Here is a 20299-nt window from a genome sequence, read left to right as displayed (position 1 = left end):
CAGCCCCCTGCCACACTTACCATGCCAGAGGTGCCAGTACTGCTGTTGTTGGCCAATATTTCATCATGGTGCCTACTTAAAGCATTCACTCCACTTCCATAAACTTTTCATGATGCCTGCTGACTGTCACCACCTGTTCTCATACTAGTTGAATGTTTCTGATGCTGTCACAGGGTCCCGCATAGCTCATCAGTTCTTCTTTTCCTTCAGACCTTACCTCTCAGTTCACTCACACAGCTCTTAACTTTAGTTTGTACTCAATGAAGTGTCTAAGTGGCAGCTGCTCCTCATTAGCTCATCAGCTTATCAGTTGGTGAGCCTGAGCCTCTCTCACACAGCCCCTTGACTTGGCTGTGGGGTTACTCTCTCCTTGGGGAAACCTCTCCCCATGAGCTGGTCTCTTTAGAGTTCCCTCTGCTCCCCCCAGGCAACACCAGGAAGCATCCACTCCCCAGTCACACTCCTTGTCTGCCCTCCTGCAATGTTCTCTTACAGGCTTGCAGCTTGGACTAAGCTTCTTTGTCTGCTTTCATCTCAATCAGTCTCACTAAACTCCTTGACTAGGAGACCTCTGCATGGCAAGCATGAGCTTTGAACCGCACAGCTGAAAATAGTCAGGCAGGGACAGATCAAAATGTCACCTTAAGAGCAGAAGAAGTGTCACACGAGGTCAGACCAACAGTCCAGCTAGCCCAGTATCCCATCTCTGATGGTGGCAGAAGTGGGTGCTATAGCGGGGGAGCACTGAATTGGATCTCTCTAGTATGGCAGCTAGCTACACTGGTACATAAAGACAGCTGTACTGCCCCAAACCTATATTACTTGTGCAACCCTTCTGTCACGTTCCACTCAGCAGAAACAAGGGCCAGGTTCAAATTTTGGGCGTCCCAATAAGTTTTCACTGTAGCTCGAGCTCCCACCCAGAAATCTGGGATCACTGAACTTGGCCATGGTGTCCCACATACACAAGACCCCCTCCTCCCAAGGAATGTAAACATGGAGGACAGACTTATTACAGAAAACAAAAGAAAGGAAAACAAAGCAAAAAACCAAATGTGACTTAAAACACTATCATCTACAAGGCATGGTACTATAGGTTGTACCCACTTGGGAAGACTTCACACATGCCCAGGCAGTCTGGGACTTGGGGTCCACCTTCCAGAACCTGCAAAAGGTGAAACACACCCAGTTGTGGGAGCTGGGGTTAAGGCACCCCGACCCGCCTTTCACCAGGGTGGTAACTGGCCTGGCATTTCCTGGGGGCTCCCACACCCCTGAGAGCCCCACCAGGCCACCCACTGCCAGTAGGGTGCAGTTTTAGGTCATGCCCAGTGTCGTGGAAAAAACATGCTGTAGAATTTGGAATCAGGTCAGGTAGAAACTTTATTTTGATAGCTATTGGAGAGAGACCGTTAAAGGAAAGATTCCCTCTGGCTCTCTGCCTTACAACCAGGGCAATTAACCTTTTGATAGATTCAAGACAAAGGGTTGCCTAAACTAGCTTTTCCTGCCTTGGGGCTATCTGTCTTATGTCCTTCAAGACAACTTTAATGGTCATCTTCCTCTTATCTAAGGAATTTCTCTCTCCCCCCCTCTGAGGCCTCAGCCATTCTTTGCTTCCACACCAGAAACAGGAGCCTCCTGACTATTCCCTACAGCTCCTCCCTTACCTCCAGTTAATACCAGCAGCTTTATAGCCAGACAATGTTATTACCTAGCCTTCCAGCAGCAAAATGCCCTGTTTATATGGGCAACCCTGAATCCAAAATGGCCACCCTCATCAGGCACCTGCCAGCTGCTGTCTTCTGGCTCTTAAAGTGGCAGGCACAAACACTGCCCTGCCACAAGCACCAATCTCTACTTCCATGTGCTTAGCTTTTTAGGGTTAACTGCAGCTTTCATCAGCACATTGTGCCCCAACATCCCTAGTCCCAATCCCACTGTGCTGGGGCAGGAGACTACAAGAGAACAAAAAGAAAAGCCAGCCAAGCAGCAACAGAGCCTGAACTGCAACTAGCGCCAAGCATGCTGTTTGGTTGAGACAAAGACCTATAAAAGCAACAACATGTGCCAGACCCAAAATGAGCCAGGTCCCAAGTCAGGCCCAAATGTGCAGCAAACACTCAGCATATGCTCAGCAATAGAGCTATGCTGAGACACAACAGCTGTAAAACAGGAAAAGGGGGACTCAGACTTGTCCTGCACCAGCACCTGCACATACAACAAAAGAGTGCCAGGCCTATTTGGATGCACTTAGTCTCAGCTACACTGCTATGCCAAGACCTAACAGCTATGAAACAACAAAAGGGGGCCAGGCCTATGCAGGCCAATAACTGCAGAACTCCCTTCCTGGTCAGTTTGCTCTAGGGATTAATACCCTCATGGCATAATCGCATTCAAGGCCCCATGACGTTATCCCTGATTCAAATCTGCCAAGCCTTTAACTCTGGCCAAAAATGCCAGCAAGATGTGCAGCTGGGTTTCAGTCACACATCTAGGCTAGAACCAAAAGAAGTTGCAACAAAACATGCCAGGCTCTCAGCCCTGGGCCAGAGCATGCCAGCAAAACTGCTGGGCTCCAGGCCTGGCTAGTCTGCTCCAGGGACTGATACCCTCATGGTATCATCCCTCTCAAAACCCCGAAAAACAAAAGGGGAAAGAAGAGGGAGAGAAGAAGGGTCTGAAGACCTGAGATGGACTTTGTCTCCCTGTATCTGAGGCTTTCCCTTCACATAGCTTCAGTTTGCTTCTCCACTGAAGTGGCAAGGGAGACTCCCCATGGGGAGCAGTTTCTCCAGCTCCCAATTTGGTTTTTCAGGTCCCAGCAGCCCCAGGAGAAACAGATCGCTGAGACCTAGTGCAGAAATTTCGATATACCTGTTGTGACATCACACAAGCTTTTCCAATCAGGACTTGCCCTGGTTACAGTTTTTCCTTTTAACCAATTTATTAAAGAAAAAAAGAAGGAAAAAAAAAAAAAAGCACCGCCCAGTTAGCCAATTAGGCTAGGGGTCTGATCCCCTGGCCTACCTGACTAGAAGCCAGGCCCTCTTGTTTGCAGTAAACAAGGGGTTTCTAAAAGAAAAGTCCTGAACAAAAGGGCCTTTTCTGCCTCAGGTGTCTGCCTAGTGCAGCACGTGTCTATCAGGATCCTCAAGGACCCCCCAGAGGGGGAATGGACAGCGACAGCAAAGAGGGAAAAGAGGCAACCAGACCTGGAGACAGCAACGAGGATAGCAGCACTGACTGCAGCAGCAGGTCGTCCAGCAACAGTGACAGATACAGTGAATGAACTGAGACTTTAAACCCCATAATTGGGGCTAGGGCTAAGGGACAGAGTGATTGAGTCAAGAAAGGCCCTGTGGACAGGTACATGGGAGTGCAGTTCTGCACTGTACAGTGCACAATAGATGCACTGTAACAGGTGCATGGGCTGTGTTTTGTGGGTTAAGGTTTGTGAAGAAAAGTTACTAGCACATGTATGTGTACAACTTCAATACTGTATATAGATAGATGGATGGATTGATAGATAGATTGATATCTATCTATCTATCTATCTATACAGGCAGTCCTTGACTTACAACATTTCAAATTACAATGTTTCACACCTAAAACATTTGTAAATTGACACCCTGTTTCAACTTCAAAAAGTCCAACCAAGTGCCCTTCAAAAAGTCCAGTAAAGTCATCTGAAAGAAGTCCTTCCAAATCAATATGACTGCTATTCACAGTATAAATACATTAATGTAGCTATATTACTCATCCATAATTGAATGAGTACAAATTTGGGTTATTTTTGGTGAAAATAGGGTATCAGGCCTTGGTTCAGGAACCAATCCCCCATTTATAACATTGTTTCCTATGGGGAAATTGGTTCCAAGTTACATTTCAACTTAAGACATGTCTTTCAGGAACCGATTGCGTTGAAAGTCCGAGAACTGCCTGTATAGACATATTTTTACAAGAAAAAGTGTCTCTCAGCTTCCTTTAGCAGGGGAGAGGAGACAAGACACACATAAAGAAAACATGAGTACATGTAGTACAGCAGGAAAAAAAGAGCTAATCATATTTAACTAAAACCATATACAAGAACACGCTTTGCCATACAAAGTGGCTTGTACATTTGGTGTGGGTTACACCTGCATTGAGCAGGCTGTGCCATCCCAGGCTGATTTGGGTTTGGGGGGCCTGGGTGGACAGAGGGGCTGCTCCTGCTTCTGGTTTCCTGGGCTGCAGCCTTCTTGCCAGATGGAGGTAAATAGAGTCCTTGAATACTTCCGCTCGCTCTGCATCATCCGTTGCCGGATGGCACTCCTCATTCACTATCGAACCTACACATGACTGTCAATACTAATAGCCAGGTATTCAGTCCTCCAGCTTAGCTGTGGCAAGTGAGGTGGGGGAGAGGGCAGAAGGTAAAGCTTTCAGAGGGGAAAGCGGGTACTGGCTACTAGCACTTGCTCACAATGCCTGTCTTAACTAGTCCACCATGGAGAACACAAAACACCAGCAGACTCTCCCTATGCTTGAAGAAGAGGGGTTGTGCCTGGAAGTTTGCAAAGAGCAATTTTTCCAACTATTTAGGTGGTCTGATAAAAGACACCACATTTACCCAAAGAACTGTGTCTGCCTATATTAATTAGTATATTCACTCCAGGCATGCAGCAAATGCTTGGAATTTGCCAGAAGGTTTGAATGTTGAACCCTTCACCATATTCCTAAAGAGAGCATGTGCAGGGGCTGGGGGGTTGGTGGAAATGTGCAATGACTGACAGTGGGAGTTAGCGGCTGGCCAGAGATAACTCAGTGCCTGATTGGATGATGAGTGGGAGAATGTGGCAAAGAGTGACTGACTGGTTAATGGACAGTGAAGAATGGACACTGGTTGGCTGATAGAAATGGGTGATTCTGCTGTATAAAAGGCTGTTGACCAAAACCCTTGGCACGGTGCAAAACGTACATCCCTGCGGCCTCTTGGTGCTCAGAAAGAAATAGGTAGGATTTTTTAAACCCAAGTGTTATATTTCTGGGGATTTCGAAGTGTGACCCTTGACCCCGGATTGTAGTCTTCTGGAATCCAACCTGCTCCATGGTTACAGCTCCATTGCCTGATTGCACAAAGAAGTAGCGGGTCTGCATCTCCTCTGCCATCAGAACACAATTTATGCCATCTCATTTGCATGCAGATGCCTTTATTTCAGAGTCTGGCCAGCGCTGCTGAGACTTTGATGAAAGTGCAGGAATCCAGGTGTTGGGGGTTTGGGGAAAAACATCTAGTATCAAGATATTCAGAATAAAATGAGAATTGGTAACAGCGAAATCAAGCAGATCGTTAGTGTTTCTGCTCTGCTCTCCTAGCTGGGTTGCAGTGTGTACAAAGGTTGGCTGTCCCTTTTTTGGGACTGGCCTCATCACACTGTAATTTGTACTTCTCTACAAACTATTTTTTTCTCCTCCTGGATTTTGTATCTCTGCTAAAAGCCACCTTAATAGAGGGCTGGCACAGGGTAGGTCCAGTTGCTGGATTGGCCCAGCCCACAGTGCCAATGCTTTCACTTTCATTTCCTGTCATTTCCTTTGCTGAAATTGTGCAAGAGCAGTTTTAGGAGCATTCCTGTCCAGACAGGATCACGACTGCCCAGGTAAGGACCTAACATCTGTGCAAGAATGAAATGAGAGTGGCCTGTAGGACCGTAAGTCTCAGACCTGGCCGTGTAGGAGTGTGTCTGCTAGGCTGCTGGCTCAGGGATGCTGCTGCTCTAGGGAGCTGTAAGAGCTGCAGAAAGTGGGGTTTGCATTTTGGTACCGAAACCTGTGGGCAAAGCCTCAAGTGCTGCTAAGTTCCTTTCCCTATTGGCTGTAAAATTTGCATCCTGGCCTGTTGGCATTCAGTGCTGGGTAGAGCTGCTCCTTCACAAGCCGCTCTGTGTGCGGAGGGGCTGGATTCCTCTAGGAACCAGGAGTCAGATTTTTAAAGCAGACTGTTATATTTCTGGGGATTTTGGAGTGCAGTTCTTGATCTCAGGCCCTGGTGTATTGAATCCAGCCTGCTCCATTGTTAGGGCTCCATTTCCCAATTGCATTTCCTGCTTGTGGGACGGGATCTTCTCTGCCATCCGAAGATAATTTACTCCATCTCATCTGCATTCAGATGCCTTTAGTTCGGGGTCCAGCCATTATTGTGGAGGTTTCCATGTAAGTGCAGGACTCCAGGTTTTGGGGTTTGGGGAGAAAAAAGTTAGTACCAAGATACTCATAATAAAATGATGCGACTTGGTAACAGTGAAATCAAGCAGATTGTTAGTGTTTCTGCTCTGCTCTCCTAGCTGGGTTGCGGTGTGCGCCGGGGGGCTGTCCCTTTTTTATGGAAGACCAGTAGCCCTGTGAAGAAAGCCCAGCTGTGGGGCATCTGGCCAGAGGAGAATGCAAGGGGAAGAAGGCAGGGAGCTCTAAGGTGGAGTCGAACTACTGCCATGGGGCAAGAGAAAATAGGGCAGGAGTAGGCAATTATTTTTGCCCTTGGGCTGTATATGTAGTTCTGGGGAGCTGCCACTTGCCGGTCAGCATCCCTTTACCCCCGCCCCCCCCCGTTGCCCCTCCCCGTGTTGCCATCAACAGCACACAGCCCTTGGTTCACCCCACCTTTCTAGGCAGCCCAGCTCCTCCTGGCTGCCACTGCCACTGGCCCCAGTCCTGCAGTACTGTCAGGGACCAGTGTACACAGCCCTGACACTTGCACACCCTGGGTGGGGTGGGATTGAGCCCTTTCACTATCCCGCCCCCCCCCCCCATGCAAAGGGGGGGCCTTAATGCTGGCTTGTGTGCCGAGTGCATCTCTGCCTGGTGGCGGGGCACTGCCCAGGTGGCTGTATTCCCTGCTGTCCCCCCATGTGCATAGGGACCAGTGCGGGGAGGCTACTGGGAGTACTGGGGGGGCTTCATGGGGTCTTGTGTGGGTGCCGACTCTTGGGGGTGTGGGGTGGCCATGCAACAATGAGGGGTGCGGGTATTCCCTGGTGACCCTTGTGTACAGGGGATCTGGGGAGAGCCGCCAGGCCCCTTGGGGTCTGTGGGGGCACTGGCCACTTTTGAGGGTGCATGAGGGCTGTGCAGTTATCAGGGGGACAGGGGCTCCCCCCCACTGCTGTGCAGGAGTGGGGGTGAGGTGCTGAAACTCTCTCTTGCCCCCCCCATCACCCATGCAAAGGGTCCGCGGGGGGGGGGGGGCCCTAGCCCTGGGGAAAGGAGGGACTCTTGGAAGTGGGTGGTCTCCTGGCCGGCTCACTGCCGCTCAATTTGGTGTTTCCTGACCCCGGGGGATAAGGGGCCACAGAGTGTGATCTGCACCTCCTCTTCCTCTGCAAAGGCAGATGATGAGTAAATAACAAACAACACAGACAAAAGTGATCATTTTTATTTTTAATATTTTTAATTACACAAAGGAGATGGCTTTGATGCACACTGATACAGGGCTCCAGAGCTACCTGAACCTGGTGGTAGCAATTAGTAATGACCACTTTGAAAAGCCTCAGTTAAATGCATGTGCAATATAATTGATAAACCAGGTAGGCTGAGATGTGCTACCACGTTTCACCTTACATACAGTGAGGTTTAATTAAGATGACTTCTGCCATTTAAAAAATGCTTTAAAGTCACCCATGTGTATTAAGTGATGGCTTTAGACCACTTTAAATGGTGAAAATCCGTAGGTGTATAGGCACCCTTGGTGTCTGGGACAGGACAGAGGAGTTTGCTGTGGCTGGTTGTTTGCTGTAGAGACCTATCTGAATGGGTCACGAGGGAGTGACTTCTGCAGAGGGCAGCAGGAGAAGGGACCCGCTTGTCCAGGAAGCAGGCACTGGAGGGGCCGAGGTTGGTGAGGTCCTGAATGGGAAGGGGGCGACAAGGGTGGGGGCTTTTGCAGCCAGTCCTAGCAGGGGGGGCTGTTGGATTGAAAGGAAATGCCCTTCCCAATCTGTTCATTCAGCTCACCTAGTAACACAATACCAAAAACATGGAAATAAGACATGCTTAAAGACCAAAGCATTCAGAGTGGGCTTTCTAGCCCACCTAGTTTCCTGTGTGAAACTGAAAAGGAGCCAAAAAGCAGAAGTCATCTTTGCAACAGCTCTTCTGTCCACAGACAGACGTGGCAGGCAGGGAGAAACAGGGCAGGCAGGGAAAGGGGCTCAAAGGAGCACTTGGGAAGGGCACGGGCCTTCATTTGTGGCATGTTTGCCAAAAAGGTTGGTCCCTGCTGCTCTCATCAACCCCTCCTATAGCAGGGGTAAGGGGAGCCAGAGAGGAGGGGGGCACTGCTCTCCCATTCCCTGTTTGCTTGTACTTCCTGCCTGCACACTGCAGCACTGTGAGCAGTGTGTGTCATGGAGCCAAGGCATTCTGGGAAGTGTAGTTTTGCAGCGCGACAGTGGAGTTTGCTGCTGCTGCTGGGGAGAGGATTGATTCCATGTTTTTGGAAATCTGCCAACTTTTATCCTCCTGATATGAGCTTTGGTGGCAAAACAGGGGTGAAAGCTCCCCCAGCAGGAGCAAGCTCCAAGGCCACTCTACAGCAGGATGATTCCCGGAACGACTCGCACATCATGATACATGTTGCCCAGACCAGCTGCCCGCTGCTCCCCCGGGTGCTGCCGAGTGGGGGCAGGTGAGAGAGGACAGCTCCAAGCGCAGTCCTCATGTTACACCAATGCACACTGGGGTTCGGTGTTTCTAAATTCAGCATCCAGCCATCGACTCTCGGCACTCAGTCGTCAGCAAAGTTGAAAGTCCTCCTTCACTGTCTGAGCCCTCTTCCATGTTCAAGAAATAAGTCACCTTCCTACTGCCGGGTTGTGGAGTTGCTGCTTTCAGTACAAGTACGGTTAGTTGCTGCATTGGGAACGAACTTTCTGTTTCCCATAACGGTCCCAAGTGGTGACAAGCTGAGAAGTCAGAGTAGCTCAACTCCAGTTGAGGAGTGTGTGTGGCAGGTGAGATCACATCATCCATGTCACCCTGGTCCTGCTGTGTTTTAGGTCAGGAACAGTCTCTGCTACCACCATGGCTTGCACTGGTGCTCGTACCATCGATATGCCTGCCCTCGGGCGTCCTTTCCAGCTGGGGATGCTGTACGACTGCCGCAGCAACACTTTCATTCCAGGTATGTTCCCATGTGCCCAGCCCCCGCTCATGTTTCTATGCTGTCGTCTACTGACATCCTGCCAGCATACTTTCTACGAGTGAAAGCAGCTGCCTTCCTCATCCCTTCCATGTAATGTCAGCCTTGAGACTGGAAAACAGCTGGTTAGAGCTAAACCTGAGGTGTGGAGATGCTTAATGAGTCCTAAGGGAAGGCATTCACCAGACACTTAGTGGGTATTACCTTGATCTGCTTGGATCAACATAATTGCACGAGAGAGAAAGACTATTTTTTTTTACTTGTTTAGGCCTTTATTTAACAAAAGAAGTAGGAAACAAAAGGTGAAACTGCCAAAGTGTGCCTCTGCACCCCATTGCCCCCAAACTGACCACGAAACACTTGTCAGAACAAGAACACGCATCTCATCTCACCAGATATCAGGCCCCTGTCTGTACGATGTCCTTCATGGGGTTACACATTTAGGACTGTCCATCTTCCAGCTTGAGGACTGCCCTATCAGTAGCTTCGTGTGGGAATAACTCGTCTACGTTTTCATATAAGTATAGATTCACAGAGGACTGGGCCTGGAAGGAGATCCAGAGGATGTCTAATCCAACCTGCTGTCTGAGCCAGGATCAGCCCTGTCCAAACCATCCTATACAGTCCATAATCAAAATTCTTTGTAAAACTGCCATCAACCCTGACACAAGACATAACATGCTAACCTGCCACAGGTAAGGCATGGGGACCATGGTGGCTTGCTTCCCTGAAAGGCTGCTAAGACACTCAAGAGAACCCAGGTAGAGTCCCCCCACCTCACCCCATGCCACAGAGGAAAGCAATCTCCCCACCCCCAGCCCATACCAATTTGAGAAGGGAACAAAATTCATTCCTGACCCCAAATACAGTGATCAGTCTTATCCAGAGCAGAGGAGCAAGATCCACTTGTCAGGAACCTCCAGCTGTAAGTCTCAGCAGAAGCACTGGCACAGCCCAGTCCCCATCCCAACCTGGGCTGCAGCCAATACCTAGTGCCTCTGAGGAAGGCTTAAAAACACCCTGACACATGTAGCAGGCAGGTGGGGAGGGGGCACCCAAAACACCCAGAATCTTGGGACATCCCCATAGTAGCACATAGGCATTGCTATGCCTAGGTCATCCCCAACGAGTGACTGCCCAACCTCTCCTGAACACCTCCAGTGATGGAGAGTCCACAACTTCCCTGGGCATCTATTCCCTTCCACTGGTTGCAATAGTGAAGAAGTCTGTCCGAGTCTGACTGCAGCTTTTTTTTTTTGCGTGAAGACTGAGGCAAAGCAGCTGCTGAGTAGTTAGGAGTCACCCCTGGCTTGATAACAGAGGACCCAGAGCTTCCTTGGTCCTTCTTTTGTGGCCAGTAGGCTTACAGACCCTTTTCTTGTTGTTCTTGACCTCCTTCGCCAGGTGCAGCTCCTTCGTCTTTGCCTTCCTGATGTTGTCCCTGCAGGCTCTTGCTATTTCCTGGTACGTGTCCTTGGTGACGTGCCCATTCTCCCCCTGCCTCTATGTTTTCCTTTTGCATTCGAGGCATCCTAGAAGCTCCTTGTGCAGCTACAGGGGTCTCTTGCCGTTCTTCTTGTACTTCCATTGTGTAAGGACAGTTTCTTGTTGGGCTTCCAATACTCTGCCCTTTCGAAGCTCCCACCTTTATCTTTCACTCTGTCCTCTGATGACATATACCTGTTAACATTTTGAGTTGGATGAAACCCACCTTCTTGAAACATAGCATCCTCGCTTTGCTGACCTCATGCTTTCCCCTTCTCCAGATCTGCAGTCCTATCATATTGTAGTGGTCGCTGTCTCCCATATTGCCCATCACCCTCACATCCTCCACTAGTTCTTCCTAATTGTCCATGAAAAGATCCAAGAGGGATGATCGCCTAATTGTATCCTCCACCTTCCTGAACAGAAAGGTGTCTTCCACGCGAGTTAAGAACATGAGCTGCCTTCTTCTCTTGGCTGCATTGTTCTTCCAGAAGATTCCTGGAAAGGTGAAGTCTCCCATCAATACCATCTTATTGCTTTTGGACAGATTTGTCACCTGCTTGAAGACAGCCTCATTCACCTTCCTGATTTGGTGGTCTATACTACAGCCCCACCATTTCATCAGTGTTACATCTTTCACCTTTACCTAAATGTATTCTGCTTGGCTGTCTTCCTCCTGCCCTGGGGAACAAGTATATGTGTTTTTGACACTCACAGCAACACTAGCACCTTTTCTCCCAATCATCTCTTTGCAAAACAGACTATAACCATTGTCAGTGTCACCATTCCAGCCATAAAAACTGCCCCACTAGGACTCTGTGATACCAGTCAGGTCATATTGGTATCGGTGGGTTGCTTCTGTTGCATTAGTATGTATGGGCATCACACCAAGCTCAAAACCTTATTGCTAGGCCCAGTCAATATGTGCCATGACAAGGCAGACCCACCACAAATTCTTGGCATCTCAGTAGGGACGAGATAGACCAGACAGGCAGGACTTGCATATGGATCATAGGGAGAATGAGGTAACAGAATAGCTACAGCTTGTCTTCCAGAGAGTCACATACACAAACAGATGGATATCCTTTCCAGTGGAGCATCACCAGCCCTCAGTGCTGGTGTCCAGGGTCTACTAAGTGTGTTTCAATATAGGACAGACTTAAGAAAATAAGCTGAAACCTTGTCTTCTCCCAGGATCACTGACTATGCGGTTGTGCCCTGTTTCACAGGTATCACTTTATGGGACAGCAAGACCCTGAAGAGAAACACGGAGACAATGCCCAAGCACTCCACTACTAATCATATCACCACATCTGACACCATGGCAGACAAGGCCTCTGCCCTGAGTCTGTCAGGCTCCCTGAAGGCCAGTGTCCTGGCGGGGCTGGTGGAACTAGGGGGGTCTGCAGCATTTTTTAACGATACCAAGAAATCAAAACATCACGCCCGAGTGACTCTCCAGTACTCAATGACAGACAGGTATGAGCACCTGACTATGAGCCAGCTGGGGCCTGAGAGCATCTCTTATCCTGCTGTATTTGGGGATCACACAGCCACCCATGTGGTCACAGCTGTGCTGTACGGGGCCCAGGCTTTCTTTGTGTTTGATCGGGAGGTTTCCTCATCTGAGAACATGTGGGAGATAGAAGGGAAAATGAAATTGTTGGTGGAAGAGATACCAAAGGTCCCAGGAGGGGAAGAGACATCTGGGAGATTTCAAAAGAAACAAGAAAGTAACAAAAATTTGTATTGCACATTTTATGGTGATTTTTGTCTGAAAAAGAACCCACTTAGTTACCAGGATGCCATGCAAGTTTATGCCAAGCTCCCTGACCTGCTCAGAAGTGATGAAAAACAGACTGTACCAGTGAGGGTCTGGCTGTGCCCACTGAGCATGCTGGATCCCAGAGCAGCTCAGCTGGTGCGCGAGATCAGTTCAGTGCTGATTACAGATGCCGAGAGAGCCCTGGAGCACCTGGCTGAGTGCGACGTGCGATGCAGTGACATGGAGAGAGTCAGAGCAGCTACAACCTTTCCTGACATCCAGAGGAAGCTCCAGGAATTTAGGAATTTGTGCAAACAATGCAGACAGACGTTCCAGGAAGAGCTCGCAAGCACCTTGCCTGCCATCCATGGAGGACAGGAGGAGGAAGGGGCCTTGGTAAAGATTTTAACTAGCATGGAGCAGTCACCATTCAGCACCAACCAACTCAGCAAATTCCTGGAGAAGAAACAAGAGGAGATTAATTTTATCCATTCCTACCTTGCTGTGCTGAAGGGAGTGCGTGTCGTTTCCTCCCAGAGTGAACTCCAGGAAGCCGTGCTCAGCCCCAGCCATCGCTTTGTTGTGTCTCTTACTCTCACTTCCTTGCACAGGGAGAAAGCCTATTTTTCAGCATTAAACCTCTGGCTGCGGAGACCATTTATGGAGAAAACTTCTGGTGTGGTATCAGGCAGCTTGCCTGGTAAGAACCCCAAAAGCAAACAGTGGTTTGAGGATAAAGAGATCAGAAGAAAAGCACAGCAAGCGGTGAAGTCCTTCTCTGACTTTGTTTGTGTGAACAAATTGAATAGGGCTGTCCTGTTCCTTGTGGCGTCTGTCCCAGACGAGGACAACCCAGGAGCTTCCATTTACCTGTATGAGGATGGGGAGCTGGTCTGCACCAACTTTGAGCTTCCAGCAAAGCCTCTTCCTCCCCTGATTACTGGAATCAGCCATGACCGTGTGCAGCTCACTTTGAAGCCAGCTCCCTTTGGAGAGACTGCGATCACCGGCTATAGGGTGGAGTACAGGAGAGTGGTGGCGTCGTGCTACACGACCAGGAACGTAAATAGCAAACAAGAGACATTCCCAGTAGAAGGGCTGTGGGCAAACACTAGGTACCAGTTCCGATATGCTGCAGTGACCAAACTAGGGCTCAGTGTGAGCAGTGAGGAGAGTGACGCTGTGAAGACACTCCCAACCAGCCCCCCTGGGAAACCTGCAGCAGCTACTGTGGGATCAAGTGCCATCGCCCTGAGCTGGGAGGCACCCGCTGTCATTGGAGAGGGAGTCACTATCAAGGAGTACAGGGTGCAGTATAGGGACGAAGTTGGAGGTGAAAACCCTGTGGAGAAAGACGAATGGTTGGAGCAGCGAACAGGACAGAAAGCCGAGCTGTGTAAGACCGATGGGCTGAAGCCACAGATGCTCTACAGGGTCCGAGTCTCAGCCGTGTGCGCGGATGGGGCTCTGAGCGCCCCCAGCGAGGACTTGTGCATTTCTACATTACCGGTAAGAGAACAAATGAAATCTGCATGACCTCCCCCTCCACGTGCCACCTGGGTAGCAGGTGTCTGAGCTTTGATGTGTCGTCTTCCCTGTGTTCGGTAATGCTCCCTAGTGCTCCAGAGCCCGGGAGTGTGATGCACAGGTGCCTACATATACAGACCAGCTCTTTATCATAGATCATAGAAAATTAGGGTTGGAAGGGACTAGAGATCAGCCCAGGATGAGAAACAGGCCCCTGCAGTCACTGCATGGCTCAGGGGGCCTACATGTGGACCGGGGGATTCTTTCTTTTCAGACATGTCCCAAATGTGCATGGACTCATCAGCCATATTAGCATCTCTTGTGCCACGAGGTGTGGCCTTCCTGCAGCTCCTATTGAGTCCTTGTGTGTCTTCTGGGAACAGTTCACACTTTTGCCTGGTTGCACACTGACACAGTGCACTTACATTTGTTCTTCCTGTATTGGAATGACTCTTTCTAGCTTGGTGAACCTAGTTTCTTGTGTGCAGGTTGGTGATGAGGGGAAACCACTGAGTATAATAAAGTTGATCTTTGTGATGCTTCCTGGGGAGTGGGTTGGACTAGCCCTGGGAGCAATGCAATTGCTGGTTGTGAAGACCCATGGTCATTGCATGTTGTGCTACCCAGTGATGATTGTGAGGCCAGCACCAGCACAGGTAGGAGGGACACTTTGCTAGATTTGCCACAAAGTCTGCTCCATCATTGCCCGACACATCTGCCAGGTGGGGCCAGAACTGGAGCTGGGAAGAGGCAGTAAAGAAAGCTAGCCATCACAACCGGGCCATTTACCGTGGCACAAACTGCTGCATTTAAGAAAAAAAATTAAACATTTCCAAACCACTGGCACTAGGGAGCGTTTCCAGTGATGTGTGGCTATACCCCAGGGAACAATACTCTCCCTGGCTACGTATTTTATCAATAGTTTTATACATCTCAGCAATAACACAGTGTCAGTGTCTCTCATTTTTCTGTTGGGTGAAATCTGGGTGTCTAGAAGTGCTCTAAGCTTGCTGGTGCCTCTCCCTTCCATTCCCAGGATGCAAAACCAGAGATTTTCAGTATAGTTGGAAAGACCTGAATCAACTATTGTTTATCAGTATGCAGTATTTTGAATTAACCACTGGTGATAGTAGTCTATGGATCTTATCCCTCTCTATTATAATGACACCCATGTGGAATAGTGACCGCCAGGGAGGTCAGCAGTCAGGAGACCGTGGTTAGGAATAGGTTCGGTGACTGCATTTATTAACTCTTGGTGTGTTTCAGGTTTGGGCAAACCTCCCTGTTACCTCCATGGCTGATGTTGAGAAAGAAGCCATTGAGATGCCGACTCTGGGGCGTCCGTTCCAGCTGGGGATGCTGTACGACTGCCGCACTGACACCCCCCTGCCAGGTAGACCTCAAAACACTGAGTGCGTTTCGTTCTCCTGGTTTCCAGCTGTGGGGAGGGAGAAGGTGTTTTTAAGGGGTGAAATACTGTTGCACAATGTATGGCTTTCAGTACCAAGATTTCTAAACTGTTCTGTTTTAAGAAATGATTAGGAGGAATTAATCTTTCTATTGAGACCACATCAAGGAAGCAGTCATTCATTTGACCACCTAATGGGTTGCCCGCACTAGCATAAAATGCTTGTGTTAAAATGTGTTAGTTGACATGTTTGACCCAACACCTGCTGAAACCCAGGTGTAGAAAAGAGGGCTTGGACTGTATCACATAACTTCATATGAGAAGAGTCCAGCCCCATCCACTTTCTAATCCCTCTTTAAGGGAGTTGAAGGCTGCTATTCAATCTCCCCTCAGTCGCCTCTTCTCCAGACTAAATAAGCCCAGTTCCCTCAGCCTCTCCTCACCAGTCATGAGTAGGGCCCTGAGAAAATCAAGGATTTCTTCTAGAAAATTTGTGGCGCACACACAGGTAAAGTATCATTTTTCACGGAATATTCACAGAACTACAATTGCCTGGTAATTCTGTGAATATTCCCTGAAAAATGAGACTTTACCCATGCATGTGCTGCACGCACACACACACTGTGCCCCACCCCCAACTCTCCCCAGGTCCTGGCCCTGCAAACCCCTTTCCCCCCACCCCTGCCACATACACTTACCTTCATCTGGCTGCTGGTGCTGCATGCACGATCCTGCCTGGCTGTGTCCTGGCCATGCCCCCAGCAGCCCTTGCAGGCTGGAACTGCTGCAAAAGCCCAGGTTTCCCCTTGCAGGCTGGACTGTGGCAGATGCCTAGGAATGCTGCCAGCCTGCAATGGGAAACTTGCACTTTCTTCCTTTTTTTGACATCAGCTTGGGACCCTTAAATTGTAGTATGGGGCTAATTTCATGGTATCCGTGCAGTCCACGAAATTGCAGTTTTCTCAGGGCCCTAGTCATGAGCTTCAGCCCCCAAACCATATTCACTGGCTTCTGCAGGACTCTCTCCAATTTAGCCAGATCCTTTCTGTAGTGGGGGCCCAAAACTGGACACAGGACTCCAGATGTGGCCTGCCCAGTGCTGAAAAGGAGGGAAGAATCACTGCCCTCGATCTGCTGGCAGCGCTCCTTCTGAGGTTGTGCTGTTAGCCTTGTTGACAATGAGGGCGCACTGTTGGCTTCTATTCAGCTTACTGTCCTCTGTAACCCCTTTTCTGCAGAGCTGCTGCCCAGCCAGTCAATCCCCAGCCTGTGCCGCTTTATGGGATTGTTCCCTTGTAAGTGCAGGACTTTGCACTTGTCCTTGTTAAACCTTATGAGATTTCTCCTGGTCCGGTCCTTCAGTTTGTCGAGGTCACTCTGGATCCTAGCCCTACCCTCCAGCATCTACTTCACGTTAAATCCCTAACGCTTCCCCGACTTCAGGTTCAGACCCCAGAAGCAGGGGGAAATCATGTGCCTCTGCCAACCTGAGGGCTCTTCCAGTCCCTCTGGGGCCTGAGGGTGGTGGCAGTAGTGCTCTTCTTTATTCCCTCCAGGGTACAGCTTGGCTGGGACCTCTCCTTTCCAGTGTGACTGGCTCTGTGCTTTGCTTACTCAGCCTCCCATCCCACTTGGCCTTAAATATTTGAAAGGCTGCTGGGAAGAGCAGGGAGAACAATTGCCCCCCCTTGTTGCAGAGGGCAAAAGGAAAATGATGGTTGAACATTGCAGCAATGCAGCTTTACATAAGATCTCCGGAGACATGCCAGTACTGTCAGAGCAGGGAGCCTGCCCAGAGGAGCGGTGGGATCTCCTCATGGCAAGTTTTCAAGAAGCAGCTGGTTAAACACTGGTCAGGGATGATTGATGATTTAAGAGCAGCATCCTGCATTTGTGCAGCCCATTGGTCCAGGTGACCCTCAGGGTCCATTACACCCAGATGATCTCTTCCTTAATTTGGAGTGAGACAGACTGGCCTCCAAGGTGCCGCATTTCTGATCATGTGCATAAATCTCGGCTCAGGTTCTCAGGGAAAGGGATGATTCTAGGCACCAGAGCAGTTTTTGGCCCTTGGGGTAGTGTCAGTCTGGATTGCTTTCTGTACTGTGGGGGAATTATTTGGATCCGGCCCTTAGTCTCCTTTTTAACTGAAAACTGAGAACAAAATCAGAGAATAGGGATGCAGGAGACTTCAAGAGTCTCCAGTCCAGCTCTGGTGCACTGTTATGCCAAGAAAACTTTCTCTGAACTCTTCTAAAAACCATCCAGTGAGTGATGTCGCACAGCATGTTTAGCAAGTGTTTTTTGAGTGACTCACTATAGCTGGAAAGATGCTGGAGAAAAACATGGCATTTCAAGGGAAGATGTAAAGCTAGCCACCATCCCAAAATGAGGCAGCCCAACCCAAGTCCTACACCTGCTGAGCCGGGAGAAACACTTCTTATTCCCTCGATTAGACACTAACACTTATGGGTTTGGACTTTTGCAGATGTTACATTACTGGACCCCGAGGCCCTTCACAAGGACGTGGATATTGGGGAGCAGTGTGAGACAGAATGGCAGGTCCTTGTGTCTGACACCATTGAAGACAAAGCCTCCATGCTCCGTATGGGCCCGGCATTGCAGACCAGCTTCCTGTGCGGTTTGGTTGAGGTGAAAGGATCTGCCGCATATCTAAATGACACCACGAGGTCCCCGCGCCAGGCCCGAGTCACTCTCCGACACCAAACAAGCACGAGGCTGGAGCGCCTGACTATGAGCCATTTAGGGCTCCAGCAGGTCCCTTACCCGGCTGTAGTGGACCAAGGCAAAGCGACCCACATTGCAGCAGGACAAGATGGAGAAGTCGCAGTGGATGGCAGAGAGAAAGAAGAGGCTCAGCATATCCGTTGCACTTACTACGGTGACTTTGCTCTCAAGGACAATCCAGCGACTTACCAAGATGCCACGAGAGTGTGTGCCACCCTCCCAAAGCTGGTGGGGGACGGTGGGGAGAAGGCCGTCCCGCTGAGCGTCTGGCTGTACCCGCTGAGCAGGGCCGATGCTCGAGGCGCTGCGGTGGTCCGTGAGATCAGTGCAAGGCTCACGGCTAAGGCCCAGGCTGTCCTGGAGCAGCTGAACGACTGCGACAGGCGGTGCAGGGACATGATGAGGGACAGCACGGCCCTGCGCTTCCCTGCAATCCAGGGGAAACTGCAGCAGTGCCAGGCGCTGTGCACTCGGTACAGACAGGCCTTCCACAAACAGCTGGCCGCAATCGTCCCTGCCATCCGTGCAGGAGGAGCAGAGGAAGGGGGTCTGGAGGAGGTTTTAATGAGCATTGAACAATCACCAGTCAGTCCTCAGCACCTCCGGGACTTTCTGGATCTAAGAATGAGAGAAATGAAACTTGTGAACATGTACCTCCCTTTGCTAGATGGGGTGGAGGTGATTTCTTCAGAGGAGGATCTAAGGGACATCGTATTCAACCCCATGATTACATATGTTGTCTCCTTTACTTTTACTTCTTTACATCAAGAGGAGCCATTTCTATCAGGTTTACATGCCTGGCTTCACACCGTGGATGAGAAGAAAACCTGGGATCCAGCCTCAGCCTCTCCTGCCTGTGAGAAATCAAACTGCAGGCCGTGGTTTGAGCACGACATTGCAAAGCGCAGAGCACGGGTCTCTGCACGTTTCTTCTCAGACTTTGCACGTGTTAATAAATGTAGCGGGAAGACTCGGTTCCTTGTGACCTCAGTCTCAGACGAGGACAACCCAGGAGCTTCCATTTACCTGTATGAGGATGGGGAGCTGGTCAGCACCAACTTTGAGCCTCCAGGAAAGCCTCTTCCTCCCCTGATTGCTGGAATCAGCCATGACCGTGTGCAGCTCACATTGAAGCCAGCAACCCGGGGAGAGGCTGCAATAACCGGCTATCGGGTGGAGTACAAAAGAGTGGGGCAGGAGGACTGGACAGCTGTGAGTGTGTATAGCAAACAAGAGACATTTCCAGTATCACAGCTGTGTGCAAACACTGAGTACCAGTTCCAGTATGCTGCCATCAGCAAACCGGGGCTCAGCGTGAGCAGTGTTGTGAGTGATGCTGTCAGGATGCTCCCAACCAGCCCACCTGGGAGGCCTGTAGCAGTTTATGTGGATTCATCTGCCATTTCCCTGAGCTGGGAGGCACCAGGTTTCGTTGCAGAGGGAGTCAGTATAAAGGAGTACAGGGTGGAGTATAGGGAGGAAGCTGGAGGAGAAAGTCCTGAGCAGAAAGACAAATGGCTGGAGCGAAGGACGGGAAGGAAAGCAGAGTGCTGTGACATCGATGGGCTGAGCCCAGGGACGCCCTACAGACTCCGAGTGTCGGCTGTGTGTGCAGGTGGGACCATGAGCAACGTCAGTGAAGAGGCCACCATCTCCACTGCAAAGGCAGGAGCAATAACTTCATCTACGTAGGGTCACGGGAAAGTGTTGCTGGGCGGGACCTCATGCACAGTTCTGTGGTGATGGGTGTGACAGCTGAAATTATGTCTGAGTGATAATGGTGCTTGCTTCAGGCTCTATGAAGATTAGACCAAGTGTTTTTTTTTGTATTTGTTTAGATATTAAGCTATATGCTGTTGCTAAAAGCCTAATTAAAGTTTAAGATGTAGTGAGGCCTTGTATAAAGTAAGGCCTAGTAAATTTAGCAAAGCCTTGTAGTAAGGCCCCGTGGCACAGTTAAAATGACCTTATCAAAGGAATGCAAGGCTTGTACTGCTATTGGTCAGTCTAAGGACAGTTGAAGTAAAAGGAATGTGAGTGGTTGTTTGTTATCAGAACTGTTCAGAAGCTGTAAATTAGCTGGAATATCTGGAAACCATTCAGAAGGAAGATACAGTTCTGTGAAAAGGATTAGTTAGCTGCCGCCTGGATCACTGGGCCCGTGGACCTCGAGGAGCCCAAGGACTGA

At 49.7% G+C, this 20299-nt stretch overlaps 1 protein-coding gene across 1 annotated transcript; it reads left to right on the top strand.

Moving 5' to 3' along the window:
- The first annotated feature begins 5563 nt into the window (after positions 1–5563).
- LOC102371343 lies at positions 5564–20299 on the top strand. The gene is made up of 5 exons (XM_014525114.2): positions 5564–5642; positions 9036–9160; positions 11893–13937; positions 15222–15348; positions 17852–20299. Exons 2-5 carry the CDS (start codon positions 9061–9063, stop codon positions 19801–19803), a joined length of 4224 nt encoding a protein of 1407 aa, XP_014380600.1. The 5' UTR covers positions 5564–5642; positions 9036–9060; the 3' UTR covers positions 19804–20299.

The sequence above is a fragment of the Alligator sinensis genome, unplaced genomic scaffold (assembly GCF_000455745.1).
Source record: "Alligator sinensis unplaced genomic scaffold, ASM45574v1 scaffold524_1, whole genome shotgun sequence".
In the NCBI taxonomy this organism is placed as follows: Eukaryota; Metazoa; Chordata; order Crocodylia; family Alligatoridae; genus Alligator; species Alligator sinensis.
Note: the sequence above shows the minus strand (reverse complement) of the source record. Positions and strands in the feature narration are given on the sequence as shown.